This window comes from Liolophura sinensis, chromosome 12 (genome assembly GCF_032854445.1).
Source record: "Liolophura sinensis isolate JHLJ2023 chromosome 12, CUHK_Ljap_v2, whole genome shotgun sequence".
Lineage (NCBI taxonomy): Eukaryota > Metazoa > Mollusca > Polyplacophora > Chitonida > Chitonidae > Liolophura > Liolophura sinensis.
Window position 1 is genome coordinate 19386708 of NC_088306.1, and position 17764 is coordinate 19404471.

At 40.0% G+C, this 17764-nt stretch overlaps 1 protein-coding gene across 1 annotated transcript; it reads right to left on the bottom strand.

The window, feature by feature from the left end:
* Window positions 1–2473: 2473 nt before the first annotated feature.
* On the bottom strand, window positions 2474–17764 carry LOC135479185 (mannose-6-phosphate isomerase-like). The gene is made up of 7 exons (XM_064758965.1): window positions 17627–17764; window positions 12364–12564; window positions 9800–9941; window positions 7489–7674; window positions 6506–6679; window positions 4775–4983; window positions 2474–3423 (listed from the first exon to the last, which is right to left on the bottom strand). The coding sequence occupies exons 2-7, from the start codon at window positions 12556–12558 to the stop codon at window positions 3190–3192; spliced, it is 1140 nt and encodes a 379-aa protein (XP_064615035.1). The 5' UTR covers window positions 12559–12564; window positions 17627–17764; the 3' UTR covers window positions 2474–3189.

Consider the following 17764-nt stretch of genomic DNA (forward strand, 5'->3'; position numbering starts at 1 on the left):
ACCTCAATTTAAAAAGCCACAGCCAAACGAACGAGTTAAATTACGTGTGACGTAAATCATCGCTGTAGGCTAAATCTCCCCAAAATTCACCCATGACTAAGTCGGACATTTGGTAATACTGAGGGCTGAACCGAACTACAGAGCTTTGCTGTTAGAACCGAACTACAGAGCTTTGCTGTTAGAACCGAACTACAGAGCTTTGCTGTTAGACATGCAACAGTACTAGCCTGTGTGTTTGATTGGAGTTTAATACCAGTGTGTAGTTAACAATTTCATTTGAAAAATGGCAGTCATGATCAAGGTACCGGCTCTACAGCGACAAGAGCGATGTGTTAAACCAACAACAAAAACCTTCACAACAAAAGCGAACGAACAACTTAGCAGTGCGGCGGGTAATAACAAAACAGTGACACTTTGCAGACAGAATGCAAAATCTCAAACTAATAACCGTAATATATGAGTAACACTAGATCCATCCATGAAAAAAGCCACTGCATCAATGCAACAACAACAACTGGAAACAAAACAAGAAAAAAACTACCACGCCATATCAAACAACCTAAAACTTTTCACTGGGTTACATATAATACTCACGTTGACATACCTTGTTTCTGGTTGAAAACCTGCACCACATGATTTCACTAACAAAGCCAGACATAGGTTACCTACATGTATATAAAGTCACAGACCATCAGTTGGGCATCGAGGTCAAATGAGTCCGTTAAGGTCAAGGTAGTGTGTCAAGGTTAAAAAGTGTGTCACACAATTACCTGTATGCTTAATCAAGTTGTCACATTTATGTTAGTTTTACATGGTGGCATTTTACATGGTGGCACTACCACCTATGTCGGTCCCCGGTATCACGCAGCGATCCTAGACTAAAGTCAAAGTTTCAAATGACTTTAAAATGGCTATTTCTGAATCAACTACAGCCCTGTTCGCCTTTCTTGCCACAGAAGCCTCAAAAAGACGAAAACGAAATAATTCAAAAGAGAAGGTGGTACATGTACATGTATGTCCATTTTTGACTGAAAACCAATTGGGTCATCGCATCTCTCATGTACGTCTAGGTTGTGAACCGCTATGCTATTTTCACAACTTCCTAGAATTGCACGAACTCCACATGAAACCCACTTAAACCCCATATTAACATCTCTCCGCCAGACAGACCATGTCACTCGGAAATTCTCCTTTACAGTGTATTTTGGAATATTAGAGATCTTGCCTGATAACGCATGAAAAAGCCAATCTCAGATTTAACTCCATTAGCTCTGCCAATAGGTGTGGTTATTTCCCCTGGGTGTTCACAAAAGGTTTTTTGTCCTCCTATAAACTACCGACAACAAAGAGCCAAGAAACATTTTTTCATGTTTTTCAGACATCATTCAATAATGTAATCTCCAGAAGACAACACTTGACAAAGCAAAAACCACTGGACTGTTACTGAATTGTGTCACAGAAACATTAAAGTAAGAAGTATGCATTTTAGGGTGCATTTTAAACACGGAACCAGACATTGTACACCATAAAGGCCCATCAGTACAAACATACACATCATGTAGAATGTAATTCCCCGTTAGACAAGGTTGGGCCAAGGAAATATTAATTATAATAGCACCCAAGCTTTGACCAAACAAGGGGAGATAACTATCCTCCTGAAAGGAAAAAATCATTCACTGCTACAACTGAATATAAATGTTCAGTATGGTGGCCTATAAACTAACTACAGTAGCATGGCATACAGAATATTGTTCCACAGAAATTTTAACGTATTTGTCATTCAAAATCATTGTTATGCATTAAAAAGAAACAAACATGAATCCAATACCTAATACACGAACTCAGCTCACAAATATGAGATTTTAAAGTCAGCACATGTGCTAAAGATACAAGCATTTCTACAAATATTACACTAGAAAAATTAAAATTTAGGTTTAACACATAATGCTGCTTTTCTTCTTGTAAAACAATTTACAGTATTTGAGTATTGCATAAAAGGAATATTGTGTGAAATGCAGACAAGGAAATTTCCTTCAACATAAAATAACTTTTCAGAACATAAATACTGCTGACCTCTTGTATGACAAATGCTTTTGCTAGTCTTGCAAACACTAAGACTGCTAGCAAAACTAAAATACTTCAAAAACTACAGCATTCCACCCACTACAATGCTGGTAGTATAACTGTATAAGTGAAATATTCTTGAAGTTGGCGTAAAAAATCAATCAAATAACTACATAAAGTAGACAAAATGACCTTCACTATAGAACTGACCTCACAGTAAACCTCTGCACACGCAATGTTATCTAGCCAATCAACCATTCTTTCTGCTCTTTGCAATATGCTGGCGAAAGCAGATGTGCTTTCCACAAATGAACACTTCTGTGATACTCCCAACAAATGTGATAAACACTTCTAGTCAATTGTTCACATAACTGACAATATCACTTTACAGATTAATGAAAGTCTTTAAATCTGATCTGACCACTAATCTCAATATGACATAAACTAATTCTTCAACCTTTTCACATATGAAAGAGCAACTTTCAGTGTAATTTATGCACATTTTTCATTTGATTTTGGAGACACACCTACATTAGTTTGATTAGCCAATTTCAGGACCTCTCAAAAAGTATTAATTTTATCAGTCTACACCCAATATTTGCCTTCAGAATATGTATCAATAAACACCTTGCAAACATGCTAATAGGTTGAAGAATTGTAGTATGACAGATTGGGGGCAGTACTGAATACAGCAGATATACTCCGTGTTTGAGGGAACACAAGGATTGAACCATGTCACCAAATATTTCTTTCACATTTTATAGCAGTTCATAAAGCCTTGCTATATTCTAAAAATGACATAAAATATCGTTTGAGACTAAGCTGCTTACTTGTCCCAATTTGATACAGTCTATGGCCTATAAAATGGTGTTTTGAGGTTTCTGGAAGGTATATGTGGAATAACATCCTGGACATTGGTAAGTTTCAGCACCAAAAATAATGTTTAATAACCTTCAATTGCCTCTAAAAAAGGCCCTTTTCTTTGTCAAAATTCTAGGTCACTGACAATTACATACAGAAGTTGGCGGAACATTCCATGAAATTATACAAGAAGTTCTACTGTACTTTTAAGATTACTCAGATCAGGCCCTAATATTACAATACATCAAGCAAAGCTTCAACCCATCAGCAGACTAGATACCTTGTTGCCAGGTTACAATAGGCCCTGAATATTATCATATCTCCTTTATTGACTATGATGACTTTTTCCTCTGCGGAGACGAAGAACACCACACCTCGTTGTAGAGATATCGGCTTCGGAAGACTGTCATTCTTTGCCTCCCCTTCGCCCTGAGTCACGATACAAATGCTGGCACTATCCAATGAACAGAGGGTATAGTTGCTTACAGAGTGAGACAGCTGCAAAAAAAAAAAAGCATGGTGGTCACTATAATTCTTCAACATTTTTGCACATCTGCAAGGTGTTTATGCAAGCATATTCTGAAGCCATTATTCTGTGTAAATTATTCATTTTGTGAAGCCCTGAACAAAGGGCCAATCAAATCAATGTAGTTTCGCCTCCAAAATCAAATTCTAAACATGCATAAATTGCACTAACATTTTTCTTACATACATGTATGTGAAAAGAATGTTGAATTAGGGAATGGGTTTATTTATCTGTTTGATTGGTGTTCAGGGTTTTCATTTGGTAACTAGAGCTCAAAAGTAGGCGACTGAACTGAAAAGTCAGTGTAGTCAAAATAGGTAGTTTCAACTTTCTGCAGATCTACTTGCCCTTTTTGAACACCCTGTGTGCTTAATGCCACACGAAAGTATGGTTTGTTTTAATGATGATGATGATTTTGATCATTGTTTAATGGCGTAATAATAATAAATATAATAATGGTTTAGTGATGAAAATTATACCAAAAGTTTTCTCAAGAAAAAAAAAAAGTCAACAATATGAGACTGTTATAAATTGTGTAAATGACTTGCAGTAAAGATAATTTCCATTAATCCATTTGCAAAAGCCAATGTTAAATGTGACAAAATGTGATAATGTTAAATGCAAAAATACATGCAATCAAAATCTCCTCCAAGCATTTGAGAAAATTCATTAATATGCACAGGTAGTAACTGTTGGTCTAATTACCTCTAGCAAACTGATGTGTAATAAATAAATGAGGGGGGCTTCGTGGCCAAGGCAGTTAGCACTCCAGCACGAAGCAATGACCCAGGAGCCTCTCGCCATAGCTGTCATTCAAGTTCAAGTCCGCCTCATGCTAGCTTCCTCTCTAACCATATGTGGGAAGGTCTGCAGCAACCTGCAGATAGTTTTGGGTTTTCCCCAGGCTCTGTTCTGTTTCCCCCCGCCATAATGCTGGCCACAGTCATATAAGTGAAATATTCTTGAGTTGGGCGTAAAACACCAATCAAATAAATAAATAAGTAAATAAATAAATACAATGAATGAACGATTAAGTAGGTATAGGGATGTATCCAGACAACCACTGTCCACCTACATGTACATGTGGGCCTCGTGCTGGCTTCCTCTCCAGCCGTACGCGAGACCTACGTGGCAACAACCTGCGGATGGTCGGTGGTTTCCCCCTGGCTGTGCCCGGTTTCCACCCACCATAATGCTGGCCGCCAGCGAAAGTGAAATATTCTTGCGTACGGAGTACAACACCAACCAATAAAAAAATGAATAAATACACTTGGGCACAACCCTTAACATCTACATGTATGCATGGCGTTATTAGCCCCTTACCTGGACCTTTGAGACACAAAAGTCTTTCACCCCTGGCTCATAAAGTTCCACGCAGGGGTCGTGCTTGTCCTTCCGAGGTTTGAACAGGTTCCTGGTGGCCGGTTGGCCTGTGTAGTTCAGCATCTTCACTAAAGTGACCTTGTCAATGTACTTGCTGGTCAGACCGGCACGGATCACATTGTCAGAGCATGCCATACACTCCATACAATCTGCAAATACACAGAGGATATTGCATAGTGATGGATGAATACTGTAAATACTGTCTGAGTGAGAGATGGAAATCAATATTCATGAGACGCGGCAGTTAAATGATAATCCATGAGACGCGGTAGTGAAATGATAATCCACGAGATGTGGCAGTAAAATGATAATCCATGAGACGCGGCAGTGAAATAATCCACGAGACGTGGCAGTTAAATGATAATCCATGAGACTCGGCAGTGAAATGATAATCCACGAGACGTGGCAGTAAAATGATAATCCATGAGACTCGGCAGAGCAGGGCTTTGTGATCTGGTCCCTAACTGTGTGAAATATCACTTTAATTGATGAAGGAAATTGAGGTATTTCACAATTACATAAATAATAAAAAACAAATACAAATATTGTACATGCAAGGGGGACACATTGACGGGTTCTGGTGAGAGATATTGTTATCAATGAGAGATAATTCAATGCACTATTTCATTTTCTTGATTATAATTGTATAACATTTCATTACCTGAATTTCCATACAAAGTAATACTGTATTGCCATATGTGTCCTTGCACAGTGAAATTTCTTTTCCCACACGTCTTTGTGAAGTAATATTTCAATAAACTACATGTACGCTTCCTCTACACTTTTGATAATATTATTTTACCCGACATTTTCTTTATGATAGGGTGTTTTTTTTTTTTTACCACACTGTATATTCCCCATCACGCGTGTTTTGCTTTGATCGACTAATACCTATTGCCATACATGTGCACAAAAACATTTCACTGATATGACACTTAGTGTCATGACTGGAGGAAACCACAGTCCCCTGAGTATAAAACCACTAACATTTGGAAAGTAACTGACGAACATGAACACGCCGAATGAGCTCTATTAGTGTAACTGGAGCAGCTTTCCATTGCTTACACTAAATGTAGCTGGTAGAAATTTGCCTTTAGCTCAGTTGGTGGAGAGCTCAACTTTAGCTGCTGGTACCCGTGTCTGAATTCTGGTGTCATCCACGAAGTGAAATCCTTCAACCATTACGTGTATGTGCGGAATCGGTTGAAAGCAAGAAAATCTCGAAAGAACTTCATGTAACACCACCTGAGTCGTACAAGACAAAACAAGAATTGCTGCATGTGCATTTTAAGCATGTGGAAGATTAGCTGGTGTCCTCAACTGTGAGAACCATGTGTCCTTCGGAGACAATGCTCCCCCTCCCCTTCCCCCATCACTATCACCTGCACCCCTAAGAAAAGCCCCCTGACTTACTGCCAGACAAGCACGGGGCAGATTAGCCACTGTCCTCTCTTGTGAGAACTATATGTCCTTCAGTGACAACGTCCCCTCCCTCACCACTATCACCCACAACCCTGAGACAAGCCTCCTGACTTACTGCCAGACAGGTAAGCATGTGGAAGATTAGCTGGTGTCCTCACTTGTGAGAACCATGTGTCCTTCAGAGACAATGCTCCCTCCCCCCACCCTCCCACTATCACCGCCACCCCTAAGACAAGCCCCCTGACTTACTGCCAGACAGGTAAGCATGGGGCAGATTAGCCTCCAGGAACATGGCTTGTCCAGGCTGAAGCTTCATTAGGTTCAGAAAGTAGGCCACAAAACATCCAATATCCCCAGGAAACTCGCGGTGTAACTTCAGCAGGATGTCCCCGACAAACGGTGACGTGTCCCCTTTGTCCTCTTCTGTTAAAAGAAAAAAACAACAAATATTTGTCACTCTAATTTTTGAGGTGGAAAAAGACCTTAAAAGCTACATCCATTTTTTTCCTGACAGAATTAGTATCCCTATAAATCAACTTTTAATCTTGAATTTATGCCATGGGATATACCGTATTAGAAAAACATAATATCACCTGTGCAAAAGGAACTGCTTGTCAGTCTATATCTCAGAAGGCAGAGCAGGGGTCGTGTGAGGTCACAGTGAAAACAGGTGCATTCTCAGTCTGTTGAAATGACTTAGGTCTGATAAGTTAAATACCTCCATTCCTGCATTTTTGCTCACTTTGAAACTGTTATACAGTTGTACCTCCATATACACCACAAAATTATACATCAGTAGGTTTTCCTTTCAAACATTGGATTCTGGGGTGGGGGGATAGGGGCTAGTGTCTTCCACAATTATTTATTCGCTTATTTTACCTATTGATGTTTTACGCCGTGCTCAAGTCTATTTCACTTACATGATGACAGCCAGTATTATAGTGAGAGGAAACCGAGTATAGCCCAGGAGAAACCCATGGCCATCAGCAGGTTGTGTCAACAGCCTGATAGAAATCCAGCATGAGGTGGATTCACAGTGACCGCATTGGTGAGAGGCTCCTGGGTCATTGCACCGCTCTGGCACCCTAGCCACTTCTCAAAGAAACAGAGGGTCAGAAGCACAGCTTTACAACTTTTGATGTTTAGATGTTTTCCTCCAGCTTTTGATTTTGATTGTACTTTTTCATTTCCACTGGCTAAACCATGAGAAAATAAGACGTCTAAACATTCACCGATCTGCTGAACTTTCCCCACAAGTTTGCCCAGTTCCTCTTTAACGGCATCTTGATCCTGGTTCATCAGAGAGTTAAAGCACTCCTTCATGGCCTCTCTATGGAATGGCATGTCCATGGTGCGGCTCGCAGCAATCAGCTTCAAAGTGTACTCGTTCCCCACGGCTGCCCGCAGCTCTGGTATTGCTGCAATATAAGTCATAAAATCTCCTCAAAACTCAACCATCAGCTTCAAAGTGTACTCGTTCCCCACGGCTGCCCGCAGCTCTGGTATTGCTGCAATATAAGTCATAAAACGTCCACAAAACTCAACCATCAGCTTCAAAGTGTACTCGTTCCCCACGGCTGCCCGCAGCTCTGGTATTGCTGCAATATAAGTCATACAATGTCCTCAAAACTCAACCATCAGCTTCAAAGTGTACTCGTTCCCCACGGCTGCCCGCAGCTCTGGTATTGCTGCAATATAAGTCATAAAATCTCCTCAAAACTCAACCATCAGCTTCAAAGTGTACTCGTTCCCCACGGCTGCCCGCAGCTCTGGTATTGCTGCAATATAAGTCATACAACGTTCTCCAAACAGATATTAGCTTCAAAGTGTGCTCTATACAAACAGCTGCCCGCAGCTCTGGTATTGCTGTAATACAAGCCATAAAAATTCATCAAAAATCAACCATCAGCTTCAAAATGTACTCAATACAAACAGCTGCCTGCAGCTCTAGTATTGCTGTAATACAAGCCATAAAATGTCATCAAAAATCAACCGTCACCTTCTCATTAGCGTTCTCATTACTGACGACCTCTGGCATTACTGCAATATAAGTCATAAATTATCCTCAAAAATCAGCAATTTTCAAATTCTGTGTGAATTTTTACAGTGCTGTATTTCACACAAACTTTGGTATGTAATTTATTTTATTTATTTATTTGATTGGTGTTTTACGTCATACTCAAGAATATTTCATTTATACGATAGTGGTCAGCACTGTGGTGGAAAGAAACCAGGCAGAGCCCGGGTGAAACCCATGACCATCAACAGGTTGCTGACAGATCTTCCCAAGTACAGCTGCACAGGAAGCCAGCTTGGTGACAGGCTTCTGCGTCATTATGCTGCACTGGCGCGCTAGCCCCCTCGGCCATGCAGGCCCCATTTGGTATGTCAAAATGCACTTTCAGAAGCACATAAAGGTGTTCAAATGATACTGTTGATGCCAACACTTGTGTTTCTCTGATAAAGAATTAATCAAACTTCACAAAAAATCTCTTGTGTCCCTGTAAGGCCAAACAATTAACCAGAATGAAGCAAAATATGTCACTTGCAAAGGGCCAAGCTTTAGGTCAACTACAGTATTTGTATCAGGGTCAGAGAAGACTGCTGTTGAGGGCCCAGAGGGTTGGGTGCCCATCCAAAGCTAAAACAACAGATGCTGTATAACTTATACCTGTTTACTAGCACATTTTTTATCTTACTTTTTAATCGTTTTATCTGTTTTCTTGATGAAGCAAATTAAATTTTCAAATTCTGTGTGAATTCTTACAGTATCTGTACCATAGTCAAAATGATATGGCAACAGATTGATTTATTTATTGATTTTATTGGTGCTTTATGACGCACTCAAGAATATTTCACTTATACGACGGCGGCCAGCATTATGGTGGGTGGAAACCGGGCACAGCCCGGGGGAAACCCACAACCATCCGCAGGTTGCTGAAAGACCTTCCCACTTACGGCCGGAGAGGAAGCCAGCATAAGCTGGACTTGAACTCACAGCGACCGCATTGGTGAGAGGCTCCTGGGTCATTATGCTGCGCTAGCGCGCTAACCGACTGAGCCACGGAGGCCCCATATGGCAACAGATAACAAGGTGCCCATTAAGAGCATTATCGGGATTTCAAATGCGGAAAGCAGTCAAATCAAAATGTCATCACACAAAACAACCCAAACTGAAGTGTCAAAAGAGTCCTCCTCATTGTGACTGTATTTCAATTAAAAGTTTGATATGCAAAAAATGGACTTTCAGAAGAACATAAATTAAAGCCTTAAAATAAGTTTTTGATGCCAACACTTTTTTTTCTGATCAACACAACAAGTTTTTCTGATAAAAAAATAAATCTAACTTCACGAAAAAAAAAAAAAAAAAAATTGTTATCAGGTGGAGGAATCAATCAGAATCCAGCAAAATGTGCCACTGGAAAGATTAGAGAACAGTGAATACCTATCAAATCAAAAATCAGTTACATGTATGTGCATACATTTACAAACAAACAAGATGACATATATATGCAGAGAGATTGTGCCAACTATCTCACTTACTTTCCAGGAAGTTAGCCACCTGTTTGATCGGTCTGAACCCACACAGGCCCTGGAATGGCGTGAGGGCGATGGCCAGCTCTGGTTTGTGGTTAGCATCTTTGTACAGGTCAGGCCGGGCCTTGTGGAGGGCTTCAGCTTGAACCTGGAACAGTAGAAGTTAAAAAATTAGTGTCCAGATTGGTGATTTATTCATAATTAACTACCCCTGTATACACTGTTAAATTGAGTGTAAAAAAAATTATTGGAAAAAAGTACAGTAGTCTGAGTAATATGGCACTAACATCACTAGTTAATAAGGCTGGGTTTATGTATCTTTTCTGCCAACACCCGGTAGTCTCCGTCAAATGAAGTCCAACCTTTACGAGCTATCAGGGCCTCATCATTCAGTCCAGTATTAAAAAGCCACACGTGACAACAAGCATGTATCTGCATACAGTTGTAAAAATTCAATCTGACATACACACAAAAAGTAGACCTCCAGTGTAACACAGGATAAAACTGCAGCTTACCAGCCCGTTTTTGCCAGTGCGCTTGGAAATACCTGGACAAAGATCAAATCCAACGTCTGAAAACTGTCATAAATCATAACCTAAAGTTGTCCACTCTAATCGATACAGCAGTATATTTGCTTCTGTGTAGCTAGAATCCATCTTGAAAATAACATCGTTTTGATACGCATTCCCAGGTTATATAGGCCAGCTAGACTTGGGTTGGCCATCTATGACATAATCCACAGAGCTTTTTTGGGTGGCCGACTGGAGATCTGCTAGGGTAGTAACCGTGTTGTTTTTGTTGGATTTAAAGTCATAATTACACTTCTCAGAGGCTCTCCTGGTAACATACTGTTAAACAGGTTATAATCTTTATACTTAGGACAAGTAGCTAAATCTGAAAACTAATCCTTTAACAAACAATGGCATAGGTGTGCCCTAGTGGCAGAGCATTAGTGTTGTGAGTTGGAGACCTAGGGTTTTAACAATCTGGTGTAAAACAAAACACACTTTTCAAAATTTAATGTTAACAAATTATTATACAACTTCCACGCTGCTTATGTTTTATATTATTAAACATTGTGACAAATGTGCTGAATAAGTTTCATATTGCACATCACTATTAGCAACACTCATAAGGCACATTGTCATTGTCTTAGTATGTCAACTATTGACACTGCATTCTTTCTCAATGTTCATTTTCTTGCGCCATTCATAAATATATGTAACAAATTTTACTACTGTACATTTTACTTGCCAAGGTTCATTTTCGGCAAGTAAGTTTACTCAATTTTGCTCCCCACTTGAATTGTGCAATGTTTGGTGTATTACATATACACTGGTTAATGTGGATGGGCAAGCTGATTCAAGCTATGCAAAAACAGAACAAGTTCACATCAGCCTGTATTCATTCAATGACTTATAATAATTGATACGGCATTTATAGTGTCACAAGACTGTGATTGGGTGAGGTGTCCAGTACACCTTTCCAAAATCTTGGTCTTGTTGAGAAAAGATAAATCTTAAAGAAAGATCTCTATAAGTACAGTATGTCCAACACCTGACCTCCCCCATTTTCCCACCTTCATGCGCATGGCTGCATCAAAAACATTAACTCAATATTTTCTGGAAGATGACATTGAGAGTCCAATATTTCATGTTTGCACTTTGTGTAGAACAAAGATGTGTACAGCTCGATGATAAGGGTAAAAAAAAATTATCAATACATAAAACAGTAGTGCCCAAAAAATACACCTGTCCACGATTGTCGTCCCTAACACGCAAACTGTTACAAGATATTTCACAAGGTAAAATACAGATTCATCAATCATGGCTTATCTGCAAATCGTTCACTTAAAACTGCAGACCAGACATTTATGTATTTATTTGTTTGATTGGTGTTTTACGCCGTACTCAAGAATATTTCACTTATATGACGGCGGCCAGCATTATGGTGGAAGGAAACCGGACAGAGCCCGGGGAAAACCCACGACCATCCACAGGTTGCGGAAAGACCTTCCCACTTACGACCGGAGAGGAAACCAGCTTGAGCTGGACTTGAACTCACAGCGACCACATTGGTGAGAGGCTCCTGGGTCGTTACGCTGCGCTAGCGCGCTAACCGACTGAGCCACGGAGGCCCCTCAGACCAGACATGGATTCACCAAGACCAAACCACGACTTCAGGGAAGTCAGGTCTTGGGCATACTGTTTGCATGTATGAATGTATGCATGATTTGGGTTTTATATCATACTTAACGATTTTCCAGTAATATGGTGAGTAGATCGGTGCGTGCATATATACTATGTCTTCTTATGGCAAGGTGAGCCAAAGAGCCCCTGAAGTATCATACCAATGACACCCCCACTCAGTCATATAATATGGACACCAAGCCAGCCAGTCCTGCTTTTTTACTCTAACCTCTAAATGTTGCGCACCATGCGAGGCAGCAACAAGTGCCATTTTTAACGTTTTTGGTACTAGCTAACCCAGGATTGATCCCAGGCCTCTCACCTTTCTCTACACGTTGCTGGTGCAAGAAAGGTTAAATTTACCTTGTAAGTGATACTTGCCTTATTAGGGTGTGTCTGTATGGACAATGACGTGTTCACAGAGAGCACCTTAAACAAGAATGGCAGCTGACCATCAAACTCAGCCTTAACTTTGTCTCCTAGCTGGTCTGGATGTTTCCTTATCCAATCACTGAGTAGCATTTCCTTGCCATCAGAGAAGACTGCTGTTGAGGGCCCAGAAGGGTGGGTACCCATCCAAAGCTGAAACAACATAGACTGTATAAGTTGCCCGTTTACTATCACACTCAACTATAAATTCTTAATCTTTTTATCTGTTTTCTTGATGAAACTGAAAGAAGAACATATGCATAACTAAATGGGAATGCCAACCTTTAAAAGAATGTAGGAACAGATGATATTTTTACACATTTCAAACATAAACAATCTGACCTTTAATTCATTTCAATCTTAAACACCAGAATCCCGGATATGTATGGCGCTAATACTTGTGATTTTGTTTTACACTTGCACAGGTTGCCTGGAGTTTTTCAATGTATCCAACTAATTGTGGAAAGGAGCCAGCTGCACGTACATGAAGTATGTAAGTTTTGCTTGGGTCCTGTTTAAAACCTCATTATCGTGAACTGATCAAGTTTAAATAGGAATACATCTGTCCTGAAAAAAAACACTTTTCATACCTTTTCAACTTCAACACCAAGAGTCTAAGAATGGGTTTTAAAATCAGTATTAAAATTCAGTAAAAACTGGCTTAATGAAATCAAACTAGAGTCCAGGAGAACCAAGACTGCCAGCTGAAATGCCTAATGCCTGACACAAGCATGGGTATGCTCTGTTTTCTACATGTTGATAGGGTTCAGTTCTTCATGTAGCCTAAATGACGTCCAAAAAAAGTCCATTTTAAAAAGCAAATAATGTCCTAAAATATTATATTTGGTGCTGAAACTTACAATTTTCCCATATTTATTTATTTACTTATTTGACTGGTGTTTTACGCCGTACTCAAGAATATTTCACTCACACGACGGCGGCCAGCATTATGGTGGGAGGAAAACGAGCAGTGCCCGGGGGAAACCCACAACCATCTGCAGGTTGCTGGCAGACCTTCCCACTTAAGGCCCAACTTTTCAACAGAGTATCATCCCATGTTCTAAACAAATATCACAACACCTTTCTAAAATGAACAGAACTCCCCAAATTTAGAAAAAAAAAATCCATGCTAGTCATGCACGAAAATTCACTGTCATTTAGCCTACATTACTTCCCAATGTTTAGATTTTGTGTTTATCAACACGCGCAGATTATACACACGTCACAGGAGAAACCAATACAGTGCAGATATATGCCATGAAATGAATGTCATATCAAGTTCATGTGAATGGAATCAGAACAGACATCATTTCAAGGTCGGCTGAATTTCAAACAAATTACAGGTGCCAAATAAAATGATCTAAAATAATCGACACAGTGTATGAACATATTTTATTGTTGTTTTGTTCATGTATAGGAGAGTTACAGGGAACTGACACATTTATTTATTTGATTGTTGTTTTACACCGTACTCAAGAATATTTCACTTATATGACGGCGGCCAGCATTATGGTGGGAGGAAACAGGGCAGAGCCAGGAGGAGATTCACGACCGGAGAGGAAGTCAGCATGAGCTGGACTTGAACTCACAGCGACCGCATTGGTGAGAGGCTTCTGGGTCATTACGCTGCACTCGTGCCACAGAAGCCAAAACAATCTCCAATGATAGCTCCATGTACGCTGAATCCAAAACAAACTGTGAATCCTTGTGAGAAGTTCTACATGTACCTCCACTTGGAACTACATCTCCACTGAGAACTACATGTAAATCTCTGGAGAAAATCTCCTGTGAAACTACATTTCCATTGAGAACCACAGGAGGAACTATACGTACATCTCAAGTGCACCTTGAACTACATCTTCCACTGAGAACTGCATGCTCAGTGAGAAATGTATCTCCACTGAGAAGCTCTACATATACATCTCCAGTGAGATCTACCTCCACGGAGACCTACACATACTGAAAACTGCATCTCCACTGAGAACTACATGAACATCCCTAGTGAGAAAAGTATCTCCACTGAGAAGTTATACATGTACCTCCACTTGGAACTACATCTTCACTGAGAACTACATGTAAATCTCTGGAAAAAATCTCCTGTGAAACTACATTTTCACTGAGAACCACAGGAGGAACTATTCGTACATCTCAAGTGCACCTTGAACTACATCTTCCACTGAGAACTACATGAACATCCCTAGTGAGAAATGTATCTCCACTGAGAAGCTCTACAAGTACATCTCTAGTGAGATTTACCTCCACTGAGACCTACACATACTGAAAACTACATCTTCCACTGAGAACTACATGTACATCCCCAGTGAGAAATGTATCTCCACTGAGAAGCTCTACATATACATCTCTAGTGAGATTTACCTCCACTGAGACCTACACATACTGAAAACTACATCTCCACTGAGAACTACATGTACATCCCCAGTGAGAAATGTATCTCCACTGAGAAGCTCTACATATACATCTCTAGTGAGATTTACCTCCACTGAGACCTACACATACTGAAAACTACATCTTCCACTGAGAACTACATGTACATCCCCAGTGAGAAATGTATCTCCACTGAGAAGCTCTACATATACATCTCTAGTGAGATTTACCTCCACTGAGACCTACACATACTGAAAACTACATCTCCACTGAGAACTACATGTACATCCCCAGTGAGAAATGTATCTCCACTGAGAAGCTCTACATATACATCTCTAGTGAGATTTACCTCCACTGAGACCTACACATACTGAAAACTACATCTCCACTGAGAACTACATGTACATCCCCAGTGAGAAATGTATCTCCACTGAGAAGCTCTACATATACATCTCTAGTGAGATTTACCTCCACTGAGACCTACACATACTGAAAACTACATCTTCCACTGAGAACTACATGTACATCCCCAGTGAGAAATGTATCTCCACTGAGAAGCTCTACATATACATCTCTAGTGAGATTTACCTCCACTGAGACCTACACATACTGAAAACTACATCTCCACTGAGAACTACATGTACATCCCCAGTGAGAAATGTATCTCCACTGAGAAGCTCTACATATACATCTCTAGTGAGATTTACCTCCACTGAGACCTACACATACTGAAAACTACATCTCCACTGAGAACTACATGTACATCCCTAGTGAGAAATGTATCTCCACTGAGAAGCTCTACATATACATCTCTAGTGAGATTTACCTCCACTGAGACCTACACATACTGAAAACTGCATCTCCACTGAGAACTACATGAACATCCCTAGTGAGAAATGTATCTCCACTGAGAAGCTCTACATATACATCTCTAGTGAGATCTACCGCCACTGAGACCTACACATACTGAAAACTGCATCTCCACTGAGAACTACATGAACATCCCTAGTGAAATGTATCTCCACTGAGAAGCTCTACATATACATCTCTAGTGAGATCTACCGCCACTGAGACCTACACATACTGAAAACTACATCTCCACTGAGAACTACATGTACATCCCTAGTGAGAACTGTATCTCCACTGAGAAGCTCTACATGTACATCTCTAGTGAGATTTACCTCCACTGAGACCTACACATACTGAAAACTACATCTCCACTGAGAACTACATGAACATCCCTAGTGAGAAATGTATCTCCACTGAGAAGCTCTACATATACATCTCTAGTGAGATCTACCGCCACTGAGACCTACACATACTGAAAACTATATCTCCAGTGAGAGCAAAAGTCTCACTGGTCATCCCAGATTCAAATGATATACCCAAATTTCTCAACCTTTTCACACATAAACGAGCAACTTTCATTGCAATTTATCCACCTTTTTCATTTGATTTTGGAGACAAAACTACACTGGTTGGGTTGGCCGATTGCAGGGCTTCACAAAAAGCATAATGCCCTCAGAATATGTTTAAACAAACAACCTGCAAACATGCAAAAAGGTTAAAGAATTACTGTAAACACAGCATATATGAACACACGTTTAATACATTTTTTACTGTACAAGGAAACTACTACAGGACGCTTCACCAAACACACAGGTACACAGTTTTACAATGTAGCTGTGTTATAATGTACACAACTGTTATCATAAAAATGTTGTACCAGCTGCAGTATTGATTCTTTCTCTGCTGATCCAGCCCACGTGTATGATCCCTTCACAGAGCACAGCAGTGCTGTATATGTCAGTGTACTTTTGTCAGAAAGCGGTCTAATATTTCAGTGAACAAGCAAATAAATGAAAATTTAATACCAGTATTTTTGTCATACCTGGTCCGTTTTTTTGACCTGCTGGACCCTGATTAAACCCGCAGTAGATTGCACAAGAAATGCTTATATTATTCTCATGCTGTTACTTTGTAACCGTATTATAGGTCCTGGCACAAAGGAAGAGTCTAGCAAAAACTGGCTACCATCATGTCAACGTCGTATATATGGTCTAAATAAGGACATATATGATGAAAGTTTCATAAATTTGTATCACATCTGTTATATTTAGAGTATACATAATTAATTTATGCATTAGATTCCTATTACACCAAGAGGTGGTCCCAAACATCAAGCACATTGCTCTGGACTGTCTTGTTACAGGCGGACATTTAAAAGTTCTCCATTACCACCTGCTGGTTAACATCAGCAGAATGACTTACATAAGCTGGCGATATCTCTGATAATCATACTTTGAAAATAACTGTGTTCAGAATAAATACAGACAAGCATTTATTTTATCGAAGCCACTTAGCACCATATCCGAATAGAAGAAAACAGACCTAGAAGCTCTTTTGGTTTTTAAAAGATGTAAATTCAACAAGGTGTCCCCCGTAATGCTTATTCATGAAACTCTGCTCTTTCTCCACAAGAACTGGAATGAGAACTTTCATTGCACATCAGTTTCATCAGTTTTCAGATGATGGGTGGAGAAATATAGGGCAGAGGGGGAATCTAGAAATAAAAATTTTGACCTCCTCATTAATACTATCTGAAGACAAATGTGTCAAAGTTCCAGTGTGAGTAGCAAACAATAAGCATTGTGACAAGATTTTAAATTTCGACTGGTCAGAAATAGCCTTGAGGAAATGGTCACTGACGTGTATGAATTGAGGCAGTGTAGCCTTGTCCTTCCCGAAATGTTAATGAGGCCCACACCATTCTTCAACATAGGGGGTGCAATCATGTGGCATGTATATATAATGTGGGCCCATACCATACCTCTGCATAGGGGGTACAGTCATCCACCACAAACCCATGGTCGCCACTTTCTGCCAGAGATGCCACTTCACTCTCGCGACCATACTTGCCCCAGGCATACTTCTGCACCGAGCACTTCAGCTTGAAAACTGTCAATGT

Coding starts and splice junctions, on each gene's coding strand:
- LOC135479185 (XM_064758965.1), bottom strand. CDS start 12,558: ATGGGTACCCACCCTTCTGGGCCCTCAACAGCAGTCTTCTCTGATGGC. Junction 9,942..12,363: donor TACAGACACACCCTAATAAG/GCAAGTATCACT, acceptor CTACTGTTCCAG/GTTCAAGCTGAAGCCCTCCA. Junction 4,984..6,505: donor CCATGCTTACCTGTCTGGCA/GTAAGTCAGGGG, acceptor GTGTATTTGCAG/ATTGTATGGAGTGTATGGCA.